The 27,982-nt window shown below is 44.3% G+C and overlaps 3 protein-coding genes across 3 annotated transcripts in view; 1 reads left to right on the top strand and 2 right to left on the bottom strand.

The window, feature by feature from the left end:
- NF1 (neurofibromin 1) overlaps window positions 1-27,982 on the top strand; it is a 79,946-nt gene that overhangs the window by 41,311 nt on the left and 10,653 nt on the right. Inside the window, 17 exon segments of the mRNA XM_017821605.1 lie at window positions 14,113-14,545; window positions 14,750-15,090; window positions 15,834-16,036; window positions 17,055-17,248; window positions 18,715-18,855; window positions 19,081-19,360; window positions 20,493-20,707; window positions 20,917-20,978; window positions 21,102-21,216; window positions 22,054-22,155; window positions 22,716-22,856; window positions 23,202-23,328; window positions 23,879-24,010; window positions 24,504-24,639; window positions 25,459-25,616; window positions 26,482-26,604; window positions 27,260-27,387. Coding sequence (XP_017677094.1) covers window positions 14,113-14,545; window positions 14,750-15,090; window positions 15,834-16,036; window positions 17,055-17,248; window positions 18,715-18,855; window positions 19,081-19,360; window positions 20,493-20,707; window positions 20,917-20,978; window positions 21,102-21,216; window positions 22,054-22,155; window positions 22,716-22,856; window positions 23,202-23,328; window positions 23,879-24,010; window positions 24,504-24,639; window positions 25,459-25,616; window positions 26,482-26,604; window positions 27,260-27,387 — 3,031 coding nt within the window.
- Window positions 3-3,134, bottom strand: OMG (oligodendrocyte myelin glycoprotein). The gene is made up of 2 exons (XM_017821606.1): window positions 2,833-3,134; window positions 3-2,102 (listed from the first exon to the last, which is right to left on the bottom strand). Exon 2 carries the CDS (start codon window positions 2,094-2,096, stop codon window positions 792-794), a length of 1,305 nt encoding a protein of 434 aa, XP_017677095.1. The 5' UTR covers window positions 2,097-2,102; window positions 2,833-3,134; the 3' UTR covers window positions 3-791.
- Window positions 9,318-12,952, bottom strand: EVI2A (ecotropic viral integration site 2A). Its single transcript, XM_017821607.1, has 2 exons — window positions 12,812-12,952; window positions 9,318-10,684 (listed from the first exon to the last, which is right to left on the bottom strand). The coding sequence occupies exon 2, from the start codon at window positions 10,666-10,668 to the stop codon at window positions 9,907-9,909; it is 762 nt and encodes a 253-aa protein (XP_017677096.1). The 5' UTR covers window positions 10,669-10,684; window positions 12,812-12,952; the 3' UTR covers window positions 9,318-9,906.

Below are 27,982 nucleotides of genomic sequence, written 5' to 3'. Positions count from 1 at the left end.
TTTTTTTTTTTTTTTTTTTTTTTTTTTTTTTTTTTTTTTTTTTTTTTTTGCTATGGAGAGAGCAATAACTTGCCTGCAGTCTCTACGTGGAGACAGAGCAGAAGGATACTGGCCCCTACCACTTTCCCATGCTGAAGTTGGACCATGTTGCCTTCTCAGTTTACACCCTCTTAGCAGATATCATGGCGTTGTCATATTTAATTCCTAAATTCAAGACTGTTGTTCTTCATATTTAAAATATCCTAGTACATATGAAGCAAACATAGATACACATGCTAGCAATTTTGCTCAGGAATAACTTCTTATTAGTGAAACAGCTCAGTTTAGTTCCTTTATTTTTTCCCTTCCTTTTGCATGTTGTCATAACTTACAGAGCATCTGTGCTGCTATATTACAGGAATTGCTCACTGGCAAGTCAAGCAAGACAATGCAGATATGATACAGGCCTTCTGTTTTTTTCCAGTTGTTCAATGACAAAATCATACATAAATCAGTACTTAAAATTCTGATGTGTTTATTCTGTGCAAGTAAAATGAAAAATTTAAATACAAAATAAGCACATTTTTAAAAACAAAAGAATAGGTTAGTTGTACTCAATTAAGACATATGAAAATAAGTAGCAGCTTAGTATCAAGACATTAGTGTGCACGTCTTTAAGAACTGTTATTTTCTTTAGACCAGAGTCAGAACTCTGAATTTCTTGTGTTTTGATCCGTTATTTTAACTGGAGGTCTGAGCTCCAGCTGTGTGTCACAGGAGTACACTCGGTGAGTTCCCCAGGGTACCAGCCCTCAGTCAGCAAACACGGTCACTGCGTGCAGCACGAGCACAGAAACCAGGGAGAGCTCCCAGGTGCTGGCTCGGGAGGGCACGCGCGTGTTGGGAGCGCCGGTCGCGGCCTCCTCTTTCCTTAAGGTAGTGGTTGTGCTGTGAGGCATCTTGGAGTAGTTTGTTGGCATTCCACTGGTGATGCTTAAAGTCATGGGAGTGGTGGATGATCCCGTGGAGTTGCCCTCGGTTGGGTCCGTGGCGTGGATCGTGTGTGTGGCTCCTGTGTCCCAGGAGCCGCCGTCCCTCCAGGTCAGGCTGTCGGGGTGGCGGAGCAGGGGCTGCTCCGTGCTGGGGAACAGAACCGGGTGGCGCTGGGTGGCCAGGGGAGGGACTTCCTTGGCTTTCAGTTGTTTGTGCGTTTTGGTCACTTGGGTGGGTTCGGCTGCCTCGGGAGAGGTGGCTCTGTCTGCTGCCTGCACTCCCTTGGTCGGGGGGCTGGAGTCCCCGGCCGTGGGCGCGGCCGAGGCGGGCGCAGCGCTGGCCCAGAGCCCGGCCTGGTGGGCACAGGGAGCCCCCAGGACACGGGCAGCTGTGCCCTGCACCCACTGCAGCACGTAGGGGATGTTCTGTTTGTCGCTGCAGGCCCAGGGGTTGTTGTACAGAGTTACTACCTGCAGCTGAAGGAGCTGGTCAAAAGCTTTGTCAGGAATGTACGAGAACTTGTTGTTGTGCAGGTAGAGGCTTGTGAGGTGTTGAAGTCTCACCAGTGTTCCTGGGAGTATCTGGGACAAGAAGTTATTGGATAGATCCACAGTCTCTATGTTGTAGGGGATATTGGTTGGAACTGTCCAAAGTTTGTTGCTGCTGAGATTGAGAAACTTGAGACTGCTCAGTGTGTTGTTGATCAGGACAGCTCTTTCCACCATATTCCTGGAAACATCGAGCACTCGAAGATTCCACTGGTAAGCTGTATCAAGTTTCTGAAGAACTTTAATGTTGTTGTTTGTGGCATATAATTCCCATAAGGATTTAGGCAGATGAGCAGGAACATTCTTGAGCCAATTATTTGAAATATCAAGGGTCCTCAGATTGGTGAACCTCGTTAGCTGATGATCGAGATCTACAAACTGGTTAAAGGACAGATTTAAATATGTAAGGTTGTCCTGAAGTCCCTGGGGCAGTACAGTTAAGTTTCTGCCTGAACAGTCCACATTCCTGTCGTTTCCTGAGCATGTACAGCTAGAAGGACAGATACCCAAACCAGTGGGTAGGAAAACCAGAAGGACCAGCAGACAGGTAGATGTATTCGATATCTGGTATTCCATTGTTGCCTGGAAATAAATATACCAAAATGACACCCTTTAAACCCATATAATACATTTTATCTCTGTATAAGGGTTGTCTGGGCAATGGCCACTTGCAGGAGAAATTAAGTAAAAATATCAATAACCCCCTTTGAGGCACGGTCCTTTTTAGAATTGTTCAAGAGAGACTTCACAAAGCATCCCTTCAGCCTGTCATGTTGTCTGGCAGAATGAGACTTGTTTTTTCATCTCTCTTTCCCCCTCCAGCTCAAATGAGGGCTTTCTTCCGAAAATGCAAGTCTCTTCCAAACGTTATACAATGTCTGCTTCTTGTTTTTAGTGATTTCAAGCCTATATTATGTTTGGAATAATGTGTTCTTTTATAGAGGATGAAAAAATGGCTGTCAACTGGATCTGCTTCACAAATCTCTGCAGTAGTGTAGCAGTCCCCCCCATCCAGGGATGCTGTTTGCTTAAGTAAATTGGTTAAAATGCATCTTAGGAATGTGGTTTGAAACGCAAATTCCACGTTCATGCTCACATGCACGTTAGTATTTTTCCCTCCTTACAGTGTTAATCACATTCTCAAAGCTGGTAACACATGTCCAGAGCCCGAATTGCTGTTAGTAAGAAATCTCTGACACTGCAGCAAATTTCTGGTGCAAGCATCTGTCAGCAACTCCTAATTCCGCTCCCGTTTCCGTCTCTGATTCCGTAGTAGGTTTTTGTGATTAAAAACAAAAAACCACAAACTTACCGTGGTCTCCTGCAGTATCAGCACATCGTTTCCGTGATGGATGGGAGCTTAGAGGTCGCCTTGTTCTGGAGAGCAGCTCCAGAGGCTGCCGGGGGCTGTGCTTGTCTCCTCAGCTGCATCGTGTTCCTGCGCGCGGCTCCGCAACCACCTGATCCGCGGCACTGCAGAGCCGTGGGGCTGGTGCACAGCAGAGCACATCCAGGAACTCCCCGGGCTTTGGGAGCAGCCAGGGAACTGCTCCACAGCTCTAGAGCAGGCTGGGAGTGCTCCAAACAGAGCTGCTCCCCAGCTCCAGTGCAGGCTGTCAGTGCTCCAGACACGCGGCAGTGCCTGCAGGAGCGGCACCGAGGGGATGTCTGGAGGCTGTTGGAGCCTGAGCTGTGATTGTTCCATTTAGTGTTTCTGTGTGAAAAGTCAGGTTAGTTGTGTTCTTTTTCACCTTTGATTAAGCTCTCCTCCTGTAGTAGAGGTTAATGTTAATTTAGGCTTCCTATCTTAAGCTTTTTTAAGCTACAGTGCCATAATATATTTTCATAACTTGAAAATCCCTTTCTACTCCTCAGATCAGGTGTCACCGTATTGTCAGGTATAATGTAGCTCAGCTTGTGGGATTGTACAGATTCCTACAGGAAATCTCTATCTGAATTTCTTCAAGCAATATGGTAAGAGTGTTTGTAGTTTATAACACTATAAATTCTAACAGGTTATAATAAGCCTTAATCTTTGTATAGTTGTAATGCTATTCTTTAGGCATACCCTGTCATACAGCTTATGTAAACTGTAAGAAAAAATTATAAATATATTTTCCTATGGCTGTTAAATGCACAGCAGCCAGGAATTGCATTTGCATAACGTACTGCTCTCTTTATTGGTGGTAGTTTAAAGATTTTGAAGTTTATTGTTTGTAAACCTGTCCCCTGTGCTACATCCACAAATCTGTTCCCTCCTCAAGCAAACTCAAAACTCCAAACTCTGTGCCATTTTGCAGAGCCGTCATAGAAAGTTAATTTCAGCATCTAGCAGCTTGTTTCTATAAATATGAATATTCAACACAGGTAAAAGAAAATAAACATTAATTTACTTCTGAGACCATCCTGCTTCTTCCCACCCAAAAATTAGCTTAGCAAAGGCTGGTGTTAGGGGGGTGAGCTTTGCTGGTACTCAAGGCCCAGAGTAGCACTTGGACACCTTGAGTTCAAAGGGATCTGGTATCCACGAAACATTAAATGAATTTTTTAAGTCTGTATTAATAATTGAAAGCTTTCAGAGGAAGAAATCAGTGAATGTGTACAACTGGTTCTGCTTATCATCTGCCCGAGTGTGCTGCAAACTTTCCGGTTTATGCACAACAATCCAAAGGCTCCAGGTACAAGAAAGCCTTTTTGTAGTTGTTCTTCAGGTGTTTGGAGTGATTTGAGCTTTTTTAGTGACCATGGTATTAACTGTTCCCTCATACTGTTCTCTGCTTTACCAGGCTGTAGTGGGAAGGGACTGGAGCTTTTACACCAGTCAACTCTTTGCTCATATTTGACCTAAAGAAAATCTCATTCCTAGTGGTAAAGAACAACCACTGGCTGTTGGGAGGATTTGGTTGGTACCTGTAATCCACAGGTACCAAGTTGTTACCCTGTGACAGGCAGAAAACAGGCCTTTATAGGAATGCCAGAATGGTTTGGGTTGGAAGGGACCTTAGAGCTCATCTCGTTCCACCCCCTGCCATGGGCAGGGACACCTTCCAAACCATGGGGTTCCTCCAAACCCCATCCAACCTGGCCTTGAAAACTTCCAGGGATGGCAGATGGTTTAGACTTTGTTTTGAATTCGAAGCTCTGTATCTGAGCAAATACTCGGTTGGGCTTTAAGTGACCAAACCATCTTTGAATTAGAAAGCTTTATTAAAATGAAGTGGAATTCCTTGCATTCACTTACACAGCCCAGTGCAGCAAACCCTGCTCAGAAGCCCTGAGTCCCTCTGAAGCTGGGCTGTCTCGGAGCTGCGTCTCCATGTGTGCCTTCCATGGATCTGTCTATCCTGGCACACCCAGCAGTGTGCACTCTGGCTTCTGGAGTCTCCCACCTCGGGAATCTCCAGCTACAGGTAATGAGTGGGCACAATTTGTATTGTATTTGGAAATTATTTGCTTCAGGCAGAAGCAGGTTGTTCCCTCTTGTGAAAGCTGAAGTTGGGAAACACCGGGGAAATGCCTGTGCCGTGGCCTCGCTGTCCTTGCCTGTGTCAACTTCTCTTTTTTTCACTTATTTGAAAAATACTTAGTTTAAGAAGATTGTGGAGTATTCTGTAAATGACTTTTGGCAGTCTCCAAAGGGTGTTCTGGCTGGGGCAGTGGTTCACCAGTCTCCTGAAGAAGGAGCTCAGGTGGTGGGGGCAGTGGTTCCTCTGCTTCCGAGTGAAATGCCGAGTGCTTGCTGGGATCCGAGCTGGGATCTGAGCTGGGATCCTCGGGGGGTTCCTGGAGCCAGTCAGGTGGAGGTGGCAGGTCGTGAGACTCAGGTGGAGCGTCTGGGTGAGGACAGGAGTCACCTGCAGCGTTCCCTGTTTCCAAGGAGGGAGCTGGAGGTGGGTCTGTGCTGGGAGCTGCTGTTCCGGCCGGGGGAGGCAGCTGCCCATTCTCATTGCTGGTAGTGTGCTGGGATGGGTTCTCTGATCCAGTGGGATCCTGCTGTAAGTTTGGGCCTTGTTTCAGTTTCCAAGGCAGCATGAATAAAACTGATGACCGTTTGTTGTCCTGGTCAGAGTCCAGGAAGAGGTCTGGAGTGTCTCCATCTGCGAAGGGAGACCGGCCTGCCCAGTGGGAATTGGCCAGAGCAGGCCCAGGCCTCAGGCAGCATTTCCACAGGAGAATCACCATAATTGCCAATATCATACCCAGCAGAACAATGCCAATTAGCAGTCCTGCTACCCAGCTGCCATCGCCAGCCTCTTCCTCTCCTGTGGGCACCCGAGGTGTTGTAAGAGCCAGTGCTGGGCCAGATGGGTGTAAACTGGGTCCAGGTGCTGCTGTGGAAAGGGACTTCCAGATTTCTCCACAGAAGAGAACCAGGATGACCTGGTTGCTGGCCATTTCCCTCCAGCCTCTTTAAATGTGTCCTCTCCTAATGCAGGGAAGAAACAGAACATGGTAACTTGAAAACTGCATTTGTTGTATGGTTACACTTTGCTGCCTCCAGGCAGTTTTGCATCAATACCATTGTAGTGAAATAACACTTGACTCAATGTTTCAAATTTCAAACCTATTCCCATCTGCATGATCAGCAGGTTTGCCACTGACTTTACAAATAACAGCAGATTTTCAACATTATTGATTATTGTAATTAAGTGACTTTTCAGAAGAGAATGTCTTGATTGTTATTATCTTATTTCACCTTATCAGAAAAAGGTATCAGCAGAGCAATCCTGACAGGGTTTCAAAATAACCTTTGTCAGTCATGGAGCTGGTCATGGCCGTGGAACACACTCTGCAGCACTGGCAGCAGGGTTGACACACAGTGTTGTCAGGAGTGAAGAAATGGTTTGTTGTGATGAATATAATATGAGACCAAAGTAAAAGGCTCTTCACAGATCTCTTAAATCACAGGTCTTTTATTTCCTGTTCTCACATCTCTTCAGCATAGCAAAATATTTTAAAAGTTTCCCAAGTACTGGTGCTGTAATGGAACAGCATTCTAATGGTAAACTGTTTTATAAATAAATTCCTGCACGGGGCAGTGGAGGAGAGTGTACAAATGTTCAGTTGTTGGCAGGAGACAGATTTTTTTTTTCCTGTACTGATTAGAGTTCAGATCTCTGAACATCTCCTTATGAAATAAATGCTATAAAATCCATCCCCTACACAGAACTTTTCCTTCTGAAGTTACTTTCATGCAATTTGAGCTAATTCATTAGCTACAGTAGTGCTAGTCCTGTGAAGCTACTTCTGGGAAATGAATATGCATGAGTCTTTATGGGTTTACAAATATGCAAAATTGAATTTTAGATGCAGCAGTGTAAACACACATGAGTAGTTAATGCATCTTGAGAACATCAGGATCTGAACTCTGTCAGGTTTGTTACAGGTTAAAATGGTTCAATTGAATTTTTATTCTGCTCACCTCTTTTCAAAAGAGAGACAAATAATAGTTAGATGGTAATTCATAGTAACGTCCCCAAACAACATATTTGAAACCCTCATGCTTTTAAGGTACAGATATTCAACAAAAGCTGTGCACACACCCTGGAGCTGGGATGTGCACGGTGCTGGACATGGTGCAGCTCCATTTCAACCCAAATAATACAAATACTGAGCTTTTCCCTGTTGCAGTTGATCCTTACCTGTACGTTTATCTTCTCTCAAGCAAGCATCATCTTACTCTGTTGTTTGAAGCCTCAGGAGGACAGAGAGTGTGCTCAGCGCTGAGCTGCTTAAAATGGCCCCTTTCATGCTGAGGCTGGTGCAGCTGAGAGGAAGTTGGCCAACCCTCGCCGCAGGAAGCGTCGGGAGCGGGGAGCTCGCAGGGTCTTATCGCAGAGATCGCGTGTGCCACGAGCAAACCGCTCTGCTCTGCTGCTCTGGACTGCTGCAGGATGTGTCAGGGGCTTTGGCCACGTGAGAGACACGTATGTGGAAATTCATAAATACTCGTTTGCCTGTCTTTGTAGAAAATAGTTACAGTTTCTTCTGTGTGAGTCAAACCCTATGCAAATTTGGGCTGAGTTGGAATCACTGATGTAGTTTCAGTGGTGGGTTTGGTGCCCTCGGGATTATTAGTGGAAAGCCAGCCTTGGGCAGTGAGTCATGGAACACTGTCTGATCATGGGGTGCTGGCTGCTTACACATTTTCAGTTGTGTGGTTGTATTCAGAGGCAGATGAACTCCAGAGTCACGCTCGGCCTGTCCCCCGCTCTGTTAGTTTTCTGCCTGGACCATGTTGGTACCTGCTGCCATCATTAATGGGGGGCTGTGCTCTGAGCAGCTGCTTCCCACTCTCTTGTTGTCCATACCATGGAGTGTAACTTGAACTACTTTCTTTTGTCTCCTTGACCATTTTTGCCTGGAAAGGCTGCCTGGTGAAAAGAAGCCCACACCAAATATGTTGTCATGACATTTTGCAAGTGTGTTCCTCCAGTGGCTGCTGACGGATTGCTCCACAGCTTCTTCATCTCCTCCTGCCTTTCCTGTTGTACCTCCCTTCTGATTGCACTGCTTCTCTTTTTGAGGCTGTCCCTGTTTCTGCAGCAAACACACATCCTGATCCCATGCCCACACTGTAACTCAGTGTTTCCTGTCTGATTCCCTTGTCTCATCCCATTCTTTTCAGTCCCTCCCCATCTGCCCTGGCTGTTCCTGTGTTCTTGGCTGCCTCGTATGGATCTGTTCTCCTGGGTCAGTTCTCTTGCCTTCCTGGATGGCAGCAGTTTTACTCCAGGGCAGATTCTCACATTGGCTGTCTCAGTCTTTTTTTAGTCCTTGCACAGCCTCTGCTGCTGCCACCTGTGACTGCAGTGCAGCATCCCCAGCCCTGCCCTTCAGCTCTTTGTCACCCCTGTGGGATGTTCTGTTTGTCCTCTGGGTCCTAGGTTGTCATCACTGATCTGTCTCTGTCCCCTTATTCTTTTCCTGGCCTTTCTCCTCATGTTTTGGAGTTGCCTGACATAATCCTGTGCCCTCCCATTCCACTTGTGGCTGGACTCCTCTCTTGGAGCTCTGGGTCTGAATTTGTGGTTTAGGGAGATTTGTGGGACTTTGCCCTATGGATGTTGTTTCTTCCCATGTCCAATGAACTTATTTTCTAATGACTCCCAGTTCTAGGCTAAGCATGTGAAGTCCTTCATTTTCCTTACTGTACAGCCCTCTTTGAGCTGGGAGGTTGCATTCTCTGAGCTCTCTCCTGGCTCCATGTGCTGTGGTGCTGCCTCTGTGCTGCTCCTCCACCTGCCTGTTCAGCCGAGTTTCTGGTGATCTGATGGAGCGGGGCTGGGGATTTGGTCATGTCCTGATTCTTTCACATTCGTACAACCATCTCATGTGTCAGAACTGTCACAGCTGCCCAGGCTGTTTGGAGCTTTGACACCGTGCAGGCTCAGCACTTGTAACTGTGGGGCAACAGATCTTCTTCCAAGAAGTAGCCTGTGAAAAGCTTCTCGTGTTTCCTTAAAACAGCAAAGCTCTGCTGCAGGGAGACCAGACAGAGGCATCTGTCTGGAATTATGGGGAAATCAGATCTCTCTGAGAATAAAGAAACTGAAAGTTCTTGTGGTTTTAATAAATTTTTGGCATGTTTTAATTGGTGTTAGGAGAAAGTAGAGTGTGTTTCTGTGATGCAAGAAATCACAGCGAGTCATCAGAGACCTTTACCTAGCTCAGCTAATGTTACAGGAAATTCCAAAATGCCTGGTGTCTTATTTTTTTCTAATATTTTGACTTAGAGAAATAGTATCACATAAGTCAAGTTATTTAAAAATGGATGTTGCAAGTTTATTGGGATAAATTGAAACAGTTCTCATATTCTAACAAATAGCACAAACTTCATCTCTTCATAACACAGTATGGAAACACAACAGATCTGGTTTGAATCTCAGTCTGGTTCCAAAGAAATTAAGCTGGTTTAAGAAGTTCTTGATGGAAAAACCCAAAAGGACATGTTGAGAGGGACTAGATCCTGATTCAGTGGTTGAAGTTGTGACTGATGTATGGTTTTCTTAAGAAAGCTACTTGGTTATACCTGTGTCTCATGCTTGGGTGCATTTATCAGACTAACAGTCTGTTCCTTTCTGCCCTGAGCATGGGCAGATTCTGTCCGTTTGTTTTATCCCCTTCAGCTCCTGTCACAGGGATTTCTGGTCCAAGGAGTAAAACCAGCTGTGACACTCGGTACAGAAAGCTGTTTAACACAGTCTTATTCCTTTCTAGATCCACACGTGGCTGCAGCATTCCCACTGGCATAAAGAAAAAAACCCTCTAAAATCTGAATTCAGCTTTCCCAGGGGAAAATTCATGTTGTTTCTTAAAAGTTGAGGTTTTGCCTTACATTAATGACATAAAAAGGGCAGAAGATGAATTTTTACCGGAGTGTGAATTAAATCTCAACTACAAAATTAGTTAAAATGGGTTTGTGTGACTGGGATGGTTCTTTGTTTTCCTGTGCATTGTCTGTTGCTGTAGTGAGTTTCTCAGTAGTTTCATCTTCAGTTTTCCTTCTGTTCCCTGTGTCCCTCCCTGAGAGCAAGTCCTGCATTGTCAGCTCAGGTCCAGCTGTCTCCCTGGGCATCCTCTGCCACGTTCCTGCTGCCATTGGCCATAAGCTGCTGGTGGCCACAATGTCCCCGTTGCTCCTGGGCCTGCGTTTCCCCTGCTGAGTTTTTTTGAGATAGGACAGTTTATTTGCTATTACGACTGTTGACAGAAACAGGAAGGTGCAGATAAGCACAAGTACTGCAATGATAATGAAGCAGATCAGTACAAGAGACTTACTGTCTTCACATGTTTCTTTGGTCACTGGACTCTTGGGTTTGCTGGTATTCCTGGGTCCTGCAGTGGCAGAAACTGCACTGGTGGCAGGGGAAGATGTTGGATTTTGGGCCATTGTGGAGGAGAAGGACTGCAGGGTACTTTGCATTTCAAAGGTAGTAATTTTGCTGCTGAAATTGATGCTCAGAGGAGAATTTGTATTGGCTTCTGTTCTGTTCTGGCTCCCACTGAGGTTCTGGCTGATGGGATTCCAGGTTTCCTCTCTAACCCGAAGGGAACCGTTGTGGTTCGCACTCGTTTGCAAACACAGGGAGAAGATCATCGTGACAGGGAAGGCCAAGCCTGGGTTAGTGCATCTCTTTGTCTTCATCTTCCTAGTTAGTCCCCTGCAAAAATACAGATGGTGGTGTTAGTTGAGCAAGTGCTGGTTCTTAGGGGTTTGGACCAGTTTGGACCAGACTTCTGAGGGAATAGCCTCAGATGGACAGTGTGTGTAAGTTGGCCTCAGTTTTAGTGGATGTGGCACGTGAGTTCAGGCACTCAGTTTTGTGAAAGGATCAGTTGTCTCCAACTTCTGATAGTTTGGGGCTTATATAAAATATATGAATATTAAAAAAGAACATGGGGCAAAGAGAGAAAGGAAAGTGTTTCCTACCCCCTGCCCTCTGGCAGTTCCTCCTCTCCAGTGCTGGCCATGTTACACTCTGAGCTCCTCACTCCTCACTTCTGCACAGGGGATGGAGAAACCACATCAGGTTTACTGCTTCCCTCCCCCCTGCATTCCCCTGGGCATGGGCAATGGAACCATGCTGGTAGGGATGGGCAAGGGGAAAACTTCCACCCCAAATGTTCCTGTGACAGCAGTAGCTTTTGTGAACTGTTTCTATTTTCTAGCACAGCTGTCTGGAGTACTTTAAAATGCCCAGGAAAATCTTTGTTCTCCAATTTTTCTGCCTTTTTGCACAAAAAGCTATTTACCATAAACGTACTTGCATTTTTCTTCTGAACATGCTACAGATTGTGACATTTTCTTTAAAATGTCTCAGATAATTATGCCAATGAGATTAACCATTAATATATTCTGTTTCACATTTGTGTGGTATTCAAATTTGTACTTGTTGAATTTGTCTGCAGGGCAGGAAACTGATAGTTTCTGATACTGATGGGTCTGATATTGAGATAAAACCCTCAAAATAGCAGCGAGGAATCAGCCAAGCTGTGACCCACCCACTGCTGCTGCTTGGGCCAGGCTGCACCCGAGATGTTCAGAGATTAAGGCTGGTGTCCCATCCAGGACCTCTAGTAACATATCAGAATATTTCCTTTGAATATTACAGACTCTATTGGTTTCAGATATAAATACTACAGAGAATGACCAAAAGGAACAGTGTTAATTTTATAAGTATATTTGTTCTTGAACAAATTTGTTTTTAGAGGTAACAAAGTGTATCTGTCTGTGTGTGTAAAATTTGGTAATTCTGAAATACTCCAGACAGTGTTTGCTTTTCTCATAGTCAGAAGCTTGCACACCTGCCAAAGAATGGGATCTGTTCACTCCCAGAAACCAGAGGGGCGAACTTCCTATCTTGCAAAATCCAGATGGCAGCACTTAGAATTGCTGAGGGACTCTGGGAAGAGGGGAGAAGTGACGTGCCTGGTGTGTGACCAGGGGAAGGGAAAGCAGTGACACACCTGTGTGAGGAGGTCACTCCTTACATGGCAAAAGAGCAGCAGAAGATCTGTGTCTTTAACTTTGCAGTGGATAGATCCTTCCTAAATCTTTGTTCGCGAAGCCTAGCCGTGATGATTCACCCATACTATAAAATAATTCTCCAAAATATTCCAACCATCTTAGTAATCAGCTCCAGCTCAGTGGGAGTTTTTATCTGTTCCTGGTAGGAGTCACCTGAATGATCCTTTGTAGCACACTTTACAAAGGGGAACTAGAAAGCCAAGCCTGTTTTGTTGAGCCCGTTGGGGCCGAGGCTCCGGCCGTGCAGGAGGGGCACAGACACGCTGGGCATTCCCGGCAGTGCCCAGGGAGCAGCTCCTCCTGCTGCCCCAGCACACTGAGCCCACTGTTCATTGTAGTGGCCCACACCAGATGGCCTTTCTTAAAAATCAACAGGCTGATGGCGTGAAGGGCTCCGCTTAAAATCGCCAGAGCAAAGGAACTGATCTTTAAAGAGCTGTTTTTCTTTTGAGTTCAACCCTTTGTGTCTGGGTATTGACAGAGTCTCAGTACCCACTGAGATCTGCAGTGCAGGAACAACAGAGCTAAGTAGTGACTGTCACTGCTAATTCCTTGGAGTCTGATCACGAATAACCTTTAACAGGACTGAAAATAACAGTTTATCAGCTTCCTTGATTCAGTTGAGATAATATTTCTACAGTTTGTTACTATTTTTGAGTTACTTGAACTTCTTTAAAAATACTTTTGCATATTATTTTCTACAAAATGTAAGAAACTTTGGAGTGCTACTTAAAATAGAAGAAAGAAAATGGGTACTTACCTTGCCAAGATGTATTCAACAGAAAATGGGTGTTTCAGATATTTAGTCCTTTAACAATAAGATTTCTTTGTGCATATATTTGCTCTTAGGATGCAAACGACCATCAGTGTGCAGCAAGGAGTTTTGGGCAATGCTGGTATTTTTTAGGCAAATCTGGAACTGAAATGACGTGTCGTTTGTTCTGAGTGGGGAACTCAAACCACAGTGATGACACACTTCCTTTTGGTAACGGCCACACCATGACAGTTGGAGGGGGAAAACACCGACCTGCCCAGCTCAGCTCCCAGAGCAGCAGGAAGGGACGGGAGAAAAGGCTCTTGGGCAGACAGATGTTCTGTGTCCAGGACATCTCCTCAGGTGTCCTGCACTCGGGTGTTACCAGGAGAGGTGCCCTGGTACCCTCAAAGCTGCAGCTGTGCCTACAGCATTTAGTAGCTCTGCCTGCATCCTGTTGTTCACTTGAAAGAGTTGAGTTAATGACAGCTTGGAACAGTGGCAGGGATTTAAAAGTACCTTAAATTTTTATGAGCTACTGATGTATTTATCTTTAATTAATTCTTCCCAGTGGAATTCTGTCTGCTGTGTGAACCCTGGAGATGTGATTTAGGCAGATGTGTTGCCCAGTCTCAAAATTCACAGAATCTTTAAATGAGAAAAATTGTTCTTAATTATGTGAATGTTTTTCCAGAAAGAGTTATTTTTGTAGACAAATCCTCTGTAGTCCTCAGAGGACTGACCATTCTTGGAAACACTCCCCCAAGCATTAGAGTGTTGCAGTATATAGCAAATGGAATGGGTCTGATTCGAAAAAGTTGGTGTGTGGATGTTTATTTATTCTTAATTAAAGCTCCTGAGATAAGTATATTTTTCCACATACAAAAATAGATATAATTTGAATCTCTAAAGTGGTAGCAAAGTTAGAGGCACTTTTATTTTTAAAGAAGCTCTTGAGCTCTTTCCATGCAATCCAGCTGCACTGCTGCTCCAGCATGGCTTGGATTTTTCTCTTAGTTGAACAAACCTCCTGGAGGTCACTTGGCTGTGGGAGGTCGTGGGGCACTTCAAGATGAGGTTGAGTTGAATCCCAAGTCGAGCTCCAGCACACTGGGCACTAAACAGGGTTGGGCTGTAACCCTTGGGGAGCAGTGGCAGGGGCCAGTCTGATGCCCCTGAGGTGGCTCCGGGGTGTGGAGGCTCAGCCTGGCTCGTGTCCATGGTGGGAGTGCTGTTCGTGGCCTGAGGCCCAGGCTCTGTGCTGTGGCTCTCAGATGTAACCCAGCCATGTCTGTCTCGTCCCACAGGTTCAAGACTGGCCAGATCAATGGTGATCTGCTCATCTACCACGTGCTGCTGACCCTGAAGCCATACTATGCAAAGCCATATGAAATCGTGGTGGACCTCACCCACGCTGGCCCCAGTAATCGCTTTAAAACAGACTTTCTTTCTAAATGGTTTGTAGTTTTTCCAGGCTTTGCTTATGAAAATGTCGCAGCAGTTTTTATTTATAACTGTAACTCTTGGGTCAGAGAATACACCAAATACCATGAAAGACTCTTGACAGGTTTGAAAGGAAGCAAAAGGCTTGTTTTCATAGACTCTCCAGGGAAGCTGGCAGAGCACATCGAACACGACCAGCAGAAGCTCCCAGCAGCTACCTTGGCTTTGGAGGAGGACTTGAAAGTGTTTCACAATGCTCTCAAACTGGCTCATAAAGACACCAAAGTTTCTATTAAAGTAAGTGCTTTTAGTGCTGTTCCTGGTGATTTTTCTGTCTCTTAGTTCTCCTTCCATTTTGAGGAGAAATCACAATTTTTAGTGTGCCCCTTTAAGAAGTATAAAATTTCATAAATTTATCTTTTATAAAATTAGGAGTGTCAGACTTTTCTCTTTGTATGATTAACAGTAGGTGCTGAGCCAATTCTCTGTTCTCTTTCTAAGGTTGGGTCGACAGCTGTGCAGGTGACATCGGCAGAGCGAACACGAGTCCTGGGCCAGACAGTGTTTTTGAATGACATCTACTACGCCTCTGAGATTGAGGAAATCTGTCTTGTTGATGAGAACCAGTTCACCCTGACCATTGCCAACCAAGGCACACCACTCACCTTCATGCACCAGGAGTGTGAAGCCATCGTGAGGTCCATCATCCACATCCGGACGCGGTGGGAGCTGTCCCAGCCGGACTCCATCCCTCAGCACACCAAAATCCGTCCCAAGGATGTCCCTGGAACGCTGCTGAACATAGCACTGCTCAACCTGGGGAGCTCAGACCCCAGTCTGAGGTACAGAGCTTTGAAATCAATACCAGCTTTGGTCAAAATGTGAGAATTCTCTCCAAGGCTTCCTTAGTTTAGAAAATCTAATCGTTTTTCTGCCACCACAGCTCCATAAAGAGTAATTTCTAGTAAAGGAAGATTGGATTTCTATAGGTGAAGAAAGGCATACACTGTGAGAGGAACTGAAGTCATGTAGGAAGCTAAATTTCTCTTTATAAGGAGAAATACTTCTGCTTTGCACTGTATGTTTATTAGGTACATTTGATTTCCATGGTGTTGAACGTGTTGTTTAATAATGTGGGAGCTGTACCCCTTAGAGCAGGCTCATGATCCATGTCTGAACGGGCTCCTCTGGGCTGTGTGCTGGCCAGGGGCACCTCTGGGCCCTGGGCAGGCTCTGTCCAGCAGCTCAGGTGCACCTGGAATGATTTAGGATTTCCTGGAACTACAAGCCATTCTGAGAAGTCCCATACAAAGCCCTTCAAGCACACTCTGTACCCTCAGCAGAAATTGTTCAGAGCAAGTGGAAGAATAATTTCTTCTGTTTCTCCAAGGCAAGTGTGTTTGTCTCTGAATTGTAACTGGTGCAGGGGAAAAGTTCAGGAGTTAGATATGATTTCTACTATAGATTTGGGTTTTAAAATGGATTTGGTTTTTAAAATGTCAAAACTGCTACTGTGATGAACAATGTGTATATTTTCAAATGTACAAGAAAACTCCTACAAATCATGTTGTTTGCTTTGTTACAGGTCTGCTGCCTATAATCTCCTATGTGCCTTAACCTGTACCTTTAATTTAAAGATTGAGGGCCAGTTACTGGAAACTTCAGGTCTGTGTATTCCTGCCAACAACACACTATTTATTGTATCTATCAGTAAGACTCTTGCAGCAAACGAGCCACACCTCACCTTGGAGTTCTTGGAGGAGTGTATTTCGGGATTTAGCAAATCCAGTGAGTAGCTCTGGTGTGTCTTAATGCTCACCCTGAATGTGATAGGATTTAGGTTAGTAGCTGTCTGGCTTGGTCAGTTAAGCTTACTGAGTTACAGTCAGTTTAAATTGCAAATTCTCCTTGGGGCTGGTTTGCAGATGATCCGTTCCTGTCTGTGTCCCTGGAGCCCAGCAGTGTAACACCCTCAGGGCAGGCAGTTTCCCAGACTGGATGGCAGCTCTTGGAACAAAACTTTTCATATTTGAATGTGCCCTCTCCTTTCTCCTGAAGCAGATTAAAAGGCAGCTGCCTTTTTTTTTTAAACTTTGAAATTAATGTTAAAACAAGTTTTACTTGACATCTCATTCATTGAGAGAGTTCAGTGCATTCAGAGAGATCACAATACAAACAATTCCTTTCATATCCCTGTGATAGTTTGTGCAGTGATTACTTTGGGTAGATTTCTGTTGGGCTGTTATTAATGCACCAGAAGTGGAGATTATAGAACAAAAGCCTAAATTTGAGGTCTATGATAGTGAAGGTTTGAACTCTGGAATATACATGCACAGAAGAGTTAGAGGTTCTTTAGTCATATCAGAGCTGATCTTCTCCGAGGATCCTCTCTCTCTGTTGTACATCTGGCTCTGTTGCCCTCCTTGTGCCATCTCTTTTTTCCAGGCATAACACAGCTCTGACTTTACTGTTGGGAGCTGTTTAGAATATTTTCCAAAGATTAAAAAGACTTTAATTTAAGTAGTCCTGCCTAACATTGAATGTGCACATTTTTATGTCACATCTTGTAATAAGATATTAAAATGTCACCATCTCCTTGCCAGATGCCTACAGATGTTTCTTGGGTGTAATTATTGGAGTTATTAGTGTTTCTTTTTGAAGCTTCTCTGTTTGCCCAGTGTTCTTTGCTCAGCTCTGACAGTAATTATTTTAGACAGCAAAACTGAAAGGAAAAGTGCTCACAAAGAATGATTTATGAACAGAGGCCAGTGCTGGTTCTGTGTTCCAAGGTGCATTTCTCTTTCAGGCATTGAGCTGAAACACCTCTGTCTGGAGTACATGACTCCCTGGCTGTCCAACCTGGTCAGGTTCTGCAAGCACAACGACGATGCCAAGCGCCAGCGAGTCACTGCTATTCTGGATAAGCTCATCACAATGACAATAAATGAGAAACAGATGTATCCTTCCATTCAAGCTAAGATATGGGGAAGTCTTGGACAGGTACAGATTTTGCACCATTTGTAAACAGATTATAGAGTTTTTAACCACTTAAATGTCAATGTAGAAGAATAAAACGGCTCCTAACACAGCCCCGGTGTGTGAGCCACATGGAGAGCAGTGAGCAGGTTCTTCTGAAGTTTCCACTCTGTAAAATGCTTCATGAAATCATTACTGAACTCTGGCTTCTAGAAATGTGTTCCTGGCCCTTACTGAGAATTGAAAATTACGAGCTGTTGGTAACGGTAGTAATGAGTTGATCAGAACCCCAGGGTGGAGGGTCTGGATGGAAAGAGGAGAGCACTGACACTGAGGGGTATGAGGCCCATGGCATCGAACAAACACATTTTTTTCTCTTTGCACTTTTGAAACAGAGGCATTTTGATTCCCATCCTGTTGATGATTAGTTTAATTATCAACATGAGAAGAGTAAAGCTGACACCACGCATGCCATTCAAGGGGAAGGTGTCTGGGCAAATGTGCTTCCTGTGGCCAGGCTCCCCCACGAGCTTTGCATCGACTTCCTCCTTGGCACACTATTTTAGTGATTTTTTTTTTTAACTGCCATCCAAACTGCTGTAGCCCAGCATCAAAGAGCTGCTCTTGGAGAATGTGGGAGACCTGACAAATGGATGCATGAGTGGGATTTCTTCCTTGTTCCATTGGCAAAAAACACCCAACAAAACCCCCCAAAACAAAACAAAAAACCCAACTTATTTTGAAAGCTTAAATCACACTTAAAGCTGTATGACTGTTATGTCCAGTATCAGAGGCAGTCAGCAGGTAAATATGGAGAACAAAAGAGATGAAATATTTCACAGCAGTCGGTGGAAGTTTTGTCATTGACTGAATTGACCTGACCGGAGTTGCAACCACTTCTGATGAAGTGATGAGAGCTGAGTTTGAACCAGTACTGAAATAGCATCAGTGTTTGCCTGTGTGTTACCTCTAGAGTTTGAGGGTTCTGTGCTCTTGGACAGATCAGCTTCTTACCTGCATATATATTAAATGTCTTTTTATTTAACATGAGAAGAAAGTTTTTACTGGCAACCATATTCACACACGACTGTGCTCTAAGCAAGAACTGTGACAGATAGATCTTGCTTATTTTCTTGGAAGTATGTTTTTTTCTGCTTCAAATCCAGTTCCTTCTTACTGTGTTCAGCATTTTATAAATAGTTATGCTTTTAAAGTGGAAACCAAAATAAAAATAGTGCAAAATAAATTATAGTTTCTCCACAGTACTGAAGCATTTCGAGTAAAACCTGATGGAATTCAGCTTTATGGTTCTAAAATTTACATGAGGCTTTTTGCCAAAAGAATAATGAGTGACTAAAACTGATGCTTCCGTTTGTGATAGTTTTGCATCTTCAGCTAAAGAAATGTACAATTGCTGATTTCAGTGATGCTTCACTGTGGGAAACCAAAGTTAAGCTGACTGGTAAGAGAGGATTTCTTTCCTGTCTCAGATAACAGATCTCCTGGATGTGGTGCTGGACAGTTTCATCAAAACCAGTGCCACGGGGGGCTTGGGCTCCATCAAAGCTGAGGTGATGGCAGACACGGCTGTGGCACTGGCTTCTGGCAACGTCAAACTCGTGTCAAGCAAAGTGAGTTCCCTCTTTGCCTTATTTCCTTTTATATAATAGTTTCAACTTATCTGCTAATGTGACACTGAGATGCTTTCTGATCTCAGTACAGGCAATGATGCAGAAACCATGACAAAATAGCTTCCAAGCAATAGAATCGTTCCAGTGTTGAATTGTGGTGGTTATTACTGGATTTTGAGCTGGGCTGCTCTTTTGAGCACAACAGGATGGTTGCTCTCTTTGCAGGTGATTGGGAGGATGTGTAAAATCATCGACAAGACTTGTCTGTCCCCCACTCCCACGCTGGAGCAGCACCTGATGTGGGATGACATTGCTATCCTGGCCCGCTACATGCTCATGCTGTCCTTCAACAACTCCCTGGATGTGGCTGCACACCTCCCCTACCTCTTCCACGTGGTCACTCTGCTGGTGGCCACGGGCCCCCTTTCCCTCAGAGCTTCCACTCATGGTCTCGTCATCAACATCATTCACTCTCTGTGCACTTGTTCACAGCTTCACTTCAGTGGTGAGTTTTTTTGGAGTTTCAGTGAAGATGATTGCTCCTTAATTTGTTTAGCAAATATTTGAGTTGTCATTCTCTCTGCAAACTATTCTGAGAGTTTGAAAATAGAGCTTTGTAGCTCAACTTGAATACAAATCAGAATGAAGATATGATCAACAAGAAATGAGTATGGAAATAAAAAATATCTCGTTTAGAGCAGGTGCATAATGCAAATTGTTTGTATAAGTTTCTAAAACCCATTGTATAATGGGTTTTAGAAAAAGAGAAGAAAATACCAGTGAGTTTCTGGTGAGGCAAAGGAGAAAATACAATCTATGCTAAAACTGGCTGATGTGCATCTTGTGAAGGGTTGCATAATGTGGTAACAAAAATATCAATTACCTAAGGGAATTGTGAAGCTATAGTGTAAAACAGGTATTTTATCTACTGTTGTATTTTAGCAGTCCTAAATAAGAGGTGTTAGCAATTAGCCACTTCTTGCCACAGAAGCACAGGCTGGATTTTGTGCAGAAAAAAAATTCCAAGTTTCTGTAATCTTGTCCTTTTTTAAGTATCTGAAAGCTCAAGTTATGTCTATATATATGGAAGGGGTGAGTGGGTGCACACACACACATAGAGAGGCTGTGCTTTGGCACAGGGAGCCTCCTTGAGCCCTCCTGCTTGCACGGGGGGTTGGAGTGCACCGAGATAACCTGCAAGGACAGAACTGAGAAAATAGTCAGTGCTAGGAACAGGCCATCATTTTCTTCTGCTTTAAGTGGCTTTCTTCATGTCAGTGCCAGAGCCAAAAGCAGAGTTTGCTGCAGTTTGAACCTCCAGTTGTGTTGGTATTTCAGAACAGGAACGCTCTGGGTTTCCATTTCCTGAATCAGTGTGAGGAGAAGTCACAGAACCACATCTTTGAGAAAGTTGCTTTGTACCTCTTCCTTGTGCCTGGTTTCAACAATCAGTGCAGGGGGGCCCAGCTGTTGTGGCATATTTGGGGAGCAGCAGCAAAAGGGAACAGTGTTGGGATGTGCAGTGACCTGCAGGCTGTTTATCTGCTCTGGTGTTGGGAGGGCGAGGCCTCAGAGCGTTAAAATGTGGATTGGAACTTCCAAGGTATAAATCTAATATGTTAATCTTTATTCAACAGAGGAGACCAAGCAAGTTTTAAGGCTGAGCTTGACTGAGTTCTCTCTGCCCAAGTTTTATTTGCTGTTTGGGATCAGCAAGGTGAAGTCGGCCGCGGTCATCGCGTTCCGCTCCAGCTACCGCGACAGGTCCTTCTCGCCCGGCTCCTACGAGAGGGAGACCTTCGCTCTGACCTCGCTGGAGACCGTCACCGAGGCCTTGCTGGAGATCATGGAGGTACGGGGGCCTCAGGGAAGGTCCTCAGGGAAGGTCCCTGAGGGAGAGGGGCACTGCTGCCCGTGCTGCAGGCTGGCAGTGCGGGGACACCGCCCCGGCATGGTTAGAGATACCAGGAGCTGACTCCTGAGAGTAAACTGCTGCACACTGAATTTACAAAGTACTTCTGCTTAATGTCACATGCATTCAAACAGTCTAATTCTTTTTAGGCCTGTATGAGGGATATTCCAACGTGCAAGTGGCTGGACCAGTGGACTGAACTAGCTCAAAAGTACGTGGTAGATGTCACACCCTGCCTGTGTAGCACACCCGAAATTCTCAGCATTTGTTATACATATATTTTTTTGTTGTTGTATATATGTTGTTTAATGCAGTGTCCTCTGTTTCTTCATAGGTTTGCATTCCAGTATAACCCCTCCCTGCAGCCAAGAGCACTGGTTGTTTTTGGCTGTATAAGTAAACGTGTGTCTCATGGACAAATAAAACAAATCATCCGAATTCTCAGCAAGGTATATGGGGCTGTCTGTTTTTCTTTGTGACTCATAAAGTAGCTAATTTTAGTTCTGTCTTCCCATCAAATATAGAACTTGGCATAATTTGAGGATAAATATATTTTTCAAGCATATTTTTGTATAGAACTGATTGGAAATACGCTTTCTGTAGGCCAGGCCTTTTATTTTGAATTGATTTGGTGGCAATAAGTTCTGTCACTGCTGTGACTTGTAGAGTAACAATAGGGCTCGATATTGAGTTTAACATTTGAGACAAAGGTGGATTCAGCAGTCAGTTATTTAAATAAATGAGAAATTTTCTGTTAAGGCGTTTACCTGCATACACATGATTCACAACTTCCTTTCTCCTAAAGGAAGTGCATAACCTCATGTGATGTAAGTAAATACAGTAAAGAGCAGGACATTTATATCAGAAAAAATCGAAACAGGCTACCTGGACTGACAGTGATGTTCCCTTTTTCTGAAGAAGGTTGTGTTCCATAGCAAGTGAGCAGTGTGCTAAATATGTGTCCTTTAAGCATTTTATTTGAGTTTTATGGACATAAACTTTAATTGAATGGCATCTAAATGATAAAAGAGCTTCTCTCCAGCTCTTACACCCTGCTCTGCACCCTGGCTGTTCTGGTGCCCGTTGTGCAGCTGCTCTCAGCAGTACATATATCACTGCTGTGTAAAATCTCCATTTGGAAAAGTTCTTGAGAATTGGTGTAAAATGAGCTCAGGCTTTGTAAATAATTGAGAGCTGCAATTATTGTGTAGAGCTTTGATCTTCTTTTTACAAAGCAAAGTGTAATTATGGTTGTATTTTTAATTATTCTCTTTTCTTACAAAAAGGGACTTGAGAGCTGTTTAAAAGGCCCTGATAATTACAATAGCCAAGTTCTAATAGAAGCCACAGTTATAGCCCTCACCAAGCTGCAGCCTCTTCTTAACAAGGTAAATAACTGGCTTTATAGAGTAAACAGAGAATGTATTTTATAAATTAAAATTCTAATTGTGGGTACAATCCCAGATAAGTGTTGGGGTATCTGAAGTTCCCACTTCACTGCTGTGACTCATGCTTGGAAGTACCACATATGGGACATGTGGCAGATTGTCTGTGGGACCTGTGCAAAGGCTTTGGAAATGCTGCAGGATGTTCTGTTCTGCTTCCCCAAACTGGGCCATGTGGGCAAAGGCTGTTCCCAGGCTTGCTTTCCACAGCATTTCCAGCCCTGCCTTTCGGGTGTCATTGCTGGTATGTCCCTTCCACGTCAGGCTGGAGGAAATGGCAGGGCCTGGTTTGCTGGGAATTCACCCAGCTGAGGGTACTGTCAGGTGCCCTGTTTGAGCAGCAAACCAACAGGTACAAGGAGGAGCACCTGTTTTGTTGGAATGGATGTGGCTGAGGACAAAACCTGCTACGAGGAGGACAAACCCCCCCGTGGGTCCTGGTTGTTGTTCATCTACAGGAACTGACTTGGAAGTGAACTGGTGGCTCTTTCTCTCCCCTCCAGGACTCTCCTATGCACAAGGCTCTCTTCTGGGTGGCCATGGCAGTGCTGCAGCTGGATGAGGTGAACCTGTACTCGGCAGGAACAGCACTGCTGGAGCAGAACCTGCACACCCTGGACAGCCTGCGGGTGTTCAATGACAAGGTGAGCTGGCAGCACTCAGCTCTGGCTGACCCTTCAGTGATGTCAGCGGTCAGAGCTGTTAAAGAAGGGGAAAAAAACCCCAACTTTGTCCTTGTGGGCACTGCTTAAGCAACTAAACCTGAAATTTGCATTAGAAGTTGTTTCACTTGAGTGATATCAACAGCAGAACTAAGATGTGGAGATGAAGCTCTTATTGCTCTGTGTGAAACTGGAACAGAAATGTCCAGAGGTGATCTGTGAGAAAGTGTCTGATATTTTCCTGTGACCTCTTAAAGGAACTGTTTTGTCACTTAAAAAAAGTAACTTCCAGTGAGGTACTCTTTTATTTTATTTCTTTTGGGTCAGAGCCCAGAAGAGGTGTTCATGGAGATCAGGAGACCACTTGAATGGCACTGCAAGCAAATGGATCATTTTGTTGGGCTAAATTTCAATTCCAACTTTAACTTTGCACTAGTGGGACATCTCCTGAAAGGTAAGAGTGTATACTGCTGTTCCTTTTAGATGAACACTCTTAATTTGGAAATAAAAACAAGTCCAAGCATAAAGGGCACAAACAGGGTGGTGGATTTTAAGTAACTTGGATTACAGAGTAGATGCAGAATTAAATGTTCTTTGACTAAAGGACTTTGCCAGGTTTCCTTTATACATGTCCTAGAAAGGTCTTTAATGATGTAAATTCTGAACTGTCGCAGGACGTGGGGCTTCATTTGCTGCAGTTCTTTACTTCTTCCTCCAGTGTCTCTCTGTGTGTTTGCCTGCACTCAGGCTCACTGTTCCTTTTAGAAGACTGATTTGTGGGGCAATAGATACAATGCATGCACAAACATTTGAAATTATGTGGTTTTGAGGGATGGGACAGAAAGAACTAGTCTTGAATATGCAATTTCTGTCAGCGCTGTGCTTCCTTACCCTTGAGACAGAGTGTCCTGAGAACCTGCTGGAAAATCTTCATAAGTATTTTCAAAATATTAATGCTTTAGAAATATGGGTTCAAGAATTAAATGCAATATTTTGTTTCTTAGGGTACAGGCATCCTTCTCCTACCACTGTAGCAAGGACAGTGAGGATTTTGCACACACTCCTCGCTCTGGTTAACAAACACAGGAACTGTGACAAGTTCGAGGTGAACACCCAGAGCGTGGCTTACCTGGCAGGTAAAATGGACCAAACTACCTTTTGAATCTGTGCTGATGGAAAAGGAGTGGATTATTTGGGAATTCCTTCAGGTTTAGGTTGTTGGAATTGTACCAGCATAAAGGAAACTTGTAACTGGAGGTGGACAGGAGTGTGGGCAGGGTGGGTTCATCAAGGAAAGCTGTTTGGGGACTGAGGGCTTTGCCAGCACAGCACCTGCTCTGCAGCTTTGGAAATCCTTCAAGGAGGCTGAAGGTTTCTTGGTGTAAGTACTAAAGGGTGTGTCTAAGAGCATTCAAATTTCTAGTGGTCTAGAAATAGAAATTGTGACATGTGAGGGTCAATGTGTAAATCTTGTCGTTGTAACTGGATGGGGAGTATAATTCTTTTTAAATGACCTGCTTTTAATCTGTATATTTCATAAGGTGTAAATACAACTCAGTGGTCTTCTTTGGGCTCAGTAAAAACTGTAAATTGATGGCATATTGTTTATATTGTTCAATGCATTTCCAGCTCTGCTGACAGTGTCTGAGGAGGTTCGGAGCCGCTGCAGCCTAAAGCATAGGAAGTCTCTCTTGTTGACAGACGTGTCAATGGAAAATGTTCCTATGGATACATATCCCATACATCACAGTGACACTAGCTATAGGTTGGTTGTCTGACTTCTAGATAAGTTATCCAAATGGCAATATCTGTTTCCTTTAGGAAGTGACCTGGAGATAACCTGTGGTATACTGAGGGCTGAACCCCCACTGACAGCACTGAGTTCCTGGGCTGTGACTGGTTCCTGACCAATTTGCTGCTTCCACTGTGATCAGGAGTCAAAGACAAATTTGGGCCTGGAATTCACACAGATTTAATTTTCAATTTTCAAATCCATAAAACTATTTCAGAGTTTAACTGCTCTGGAGGCTGTAATACTTTTTGCTAACATCTTTCTACAAATCTGATTTAATCTCATTTATATTTTAGAAGAAAGTTTTGTTTGTGCTTTTAAGAGCTCCAAGGCATGTACTTGTCTGTGCTGCTGGAAAACCCTGACACCTTATTACAGCCTGTCTGTGTGCAACCAGAGACATCAGCCAGGGAATCAACCTGGAAGTGCCATGGAGAGCCTGTGTCTCTCGACAGGGAGCACCTTGCTCAGGATCTCTATTTTTAGCATTGAGCATGGAGTAGCTACGTATTAAATATGTTTCTTCTTGCCCCATAGGCTGATTTGCTTGTGTTCTTTTCATTACTTTATTTTTTATCTCCTCAGCATTACATTGACATCAGATTGTTTGGTTTCACTACCTCAGACATTTTTGCAAGCAAAGTAATTACTATGTCTTAATATGTGTTTAGGGTAAATTAACTTGGTGGGAAAGATGGGTTTAATAAAGGATAGTTTGGCTGCTTGAGAAACTTAGGCCTAAATGTGCAGAGTTTTAAAGATTTCCTTAATTTAATTTCTTTGCACTTGCAGGACACTAAAGGAGAACCAGCCCTGGTCATCCCCCAAGGGGTCAGACAGACACCTGGCTGCCAACTACCCGACCGTGGGACAGATCAGCCCCCGCACCCGGAAATCCATGAGCCTGGACATGGGGCAGCCTTCACAAGCCAACACTAAAAAGCTTCTAGGTTATTTAAGATAACTAAGTTGTTGATTTTTTCTACAGAATACCCTGGGAAGCATTACTGGAGAAAAATTATTCTCTTGTATTGGTTCTGACTTCAAGGGCTTAGTCCTGATTCAGAGGAATATGTACAGTTTCTGCAAAATACAAATTGCAGGACACTGGACAGTTAAAGAGGACTCAGTTCTTTTGGTCATGAAGGGAGGGAGCAAGAGTGACACTCAAAATGTGCATGTGAAGTGGAAAAGGGAGAAAAGGAAGAAAAAAATATATTCCAGTCACTAAAGATTCCTCGTGCCAATTTTCTGCTACCAGCCCTATCCAGCAAACCCAAGAAGTGAACACTTAGCTCAGCTGCTCTGGTTTGTGCTAGAGATGGTCCAGAACACTGGAGATGTTTTATAAGCAATCTGATTCGTGTTCATGGCTTCTCAGGGCATCGTGTTTCCAAACCAAGTCTTTTATCAGAGGAACAAGCTGAGTTGCTCTGCAGAACTTGCGGGAGCCCTTTGGCCCTACCCAGGTGGCAGAAGAGGGGCATTTCCTTCATTGCAGCCCTGTTCCTGCTTCCTTTTCAGTACCCACCTTGTGGCATGTGTCTCAGTGTGGTGTGGTGCCCAGGGGTCCATGGCATGCCCACCTGACTAACTGCATGTTCTCCTCATGTGTGTTGTGAAGCACTTTGGAAACTGTGATGGAGAGCGGCATGGTGTGACCGTCCTGTCTGTCCCATCCCGGAGAACGGGAGAATGTCCCCAGATTCCTGGCAGTACACGGTAGAGAGGGGAGTAGCTTGGCCAGAAAATCAGAAAAAGTTAGAAAATGGATTCAGGTTTAATGTTTTTAATTGCCTGATAAATTGTTTTTAGGTACAAGGAAAAGTTTTGACCATTTGATATCGGACACAAAGGCTCCTAAAAGGCAAGACATGGAATCTGGAATCACAACGCCTCCCAAAATGAGGAGAGTAGCCGAAAATGATTATGAAATGGGTGAGAAACAGGACTAACATTTTAAGAATAATACTAATTATGAACACTTTGTATATCTATACAAAGGATTATTTCTAAATTGAGTGTTTATTTACCAAGGTTACTCCAAGGTAAGGGAGAAGCACCTTTCTTAGCAGTGCTTCCTATCGCTGGCAGCTGAGGCTGGAATTGGAGCTGCTCAGTTTACAGGTGCAGAATCAGGGCAGCCCCAAAGTCCTGCATATAGGAGTGCAAGCAAATAAACAACATTTGGCTTGTTATAAGTTAATAAGCCCCAGCTGCAGATTCCTGCAGGAGATGGAATGTGACCTGATGCCTGGAATGCCTCTCTTCATCTTCTCCCCCATCTGCTTCCTGTGCCCCCACCCCCAATTGCAATGCAAGACCAGGGTTCTTCTCTTGAATCTGCCTGACCCTGAATTTGGTACTTACACCCCTGGGCCTGTATTTCACTGACAAGGAAATTGGGGTTTTTGTTTGCCATCTGATACCACATCCCATGGACTGGTCCAGTGCTGCTCTGTTCCAGCACAGTCGTTGCTGTCACCTCGCTGAAGAGGCTGGTGAACTCTGAGGTTTGCACATGACTGAATCTGTTGTGCAGGAGCTGATCCTGTCTTGCTTTGGGTTTATTTTGCTCTTTTTTATCTGGCAGAAACCCAGAGAATATCACCACAGCAACACCCACATCTCCGGAAAGTTTCCGTTTCCGAGTCAAACGTCCTCCTGGATGAAGAGGTTCTGACTGACCCAAAAATTCAAGCTCTGCTGCTTACAGTTCTTGTAAGCTTTCTTCTGTGTATTGTCTGCTATTTTCTGATGTCCTTCCAGCTCCCAGTGAAGCAAACGTGTTAATTGGAGTCTTTCCTGGCTGAGTTTTATCCAAAACTAATTTTATATAATAAAAGATTATTAATATATTATAGGTTAAAAGAAATGAAAATTGTTGGAATCTCAGCATAATTCACTTTAAAAGTCATTAGACAGTAATGTGGTACAGTCTGATAGACCTTCCTTCAGCTGTGCCAATGCAGTTCCCAGGACACAGACAATTCAGAGAGACTCAGTTGGACACTTGTGCCCAAACCCAACTAGATGAAGTTATTGCCAAAATAGAGGCTGTTACCAACCGATTTAGTTGTTTCCTAGTACAGACATAAGTGAATCTTCTGTAGTGCTGCTTTGTGCTAGTCAGAATTGTCAAGCCCTTACCCACAGCACAGTCAGGGCTGTCAGTGAGCTGATGGGGTCTCTCCCTGTGCCAAGTGCCAGGCACTGCTGGGGTCTCTCCCTGTGCCAAGTGCCAGGCACTGATGGGGTCTCTCCCTGTGCCAAGTGCCAGGCACTGATGGGGTCTCTCCCTGTGCCAAGTGCCAGG

The sequence above is a fragment of the Lepidothrix coronata genome, unplaced genomic scaffold, assembly GCF_001604755.1.
Source record: "Lepidothrix coronata isolate B3197 unplaced genomic scaffold, Lepidothrix_coronata-1.0 Scaffold91, whole genome shotgun sequence".
NCBI lineage: Eukaryota > Metazoa > Chordata > Aves > Passeriformes > Pipridae > Lepidothrix > Lepidothrix coronata.
Note: the sequence above shows the minus strand (reverse complement) of the source record. Positions and strands in the feature narration are given on the sequence as shown.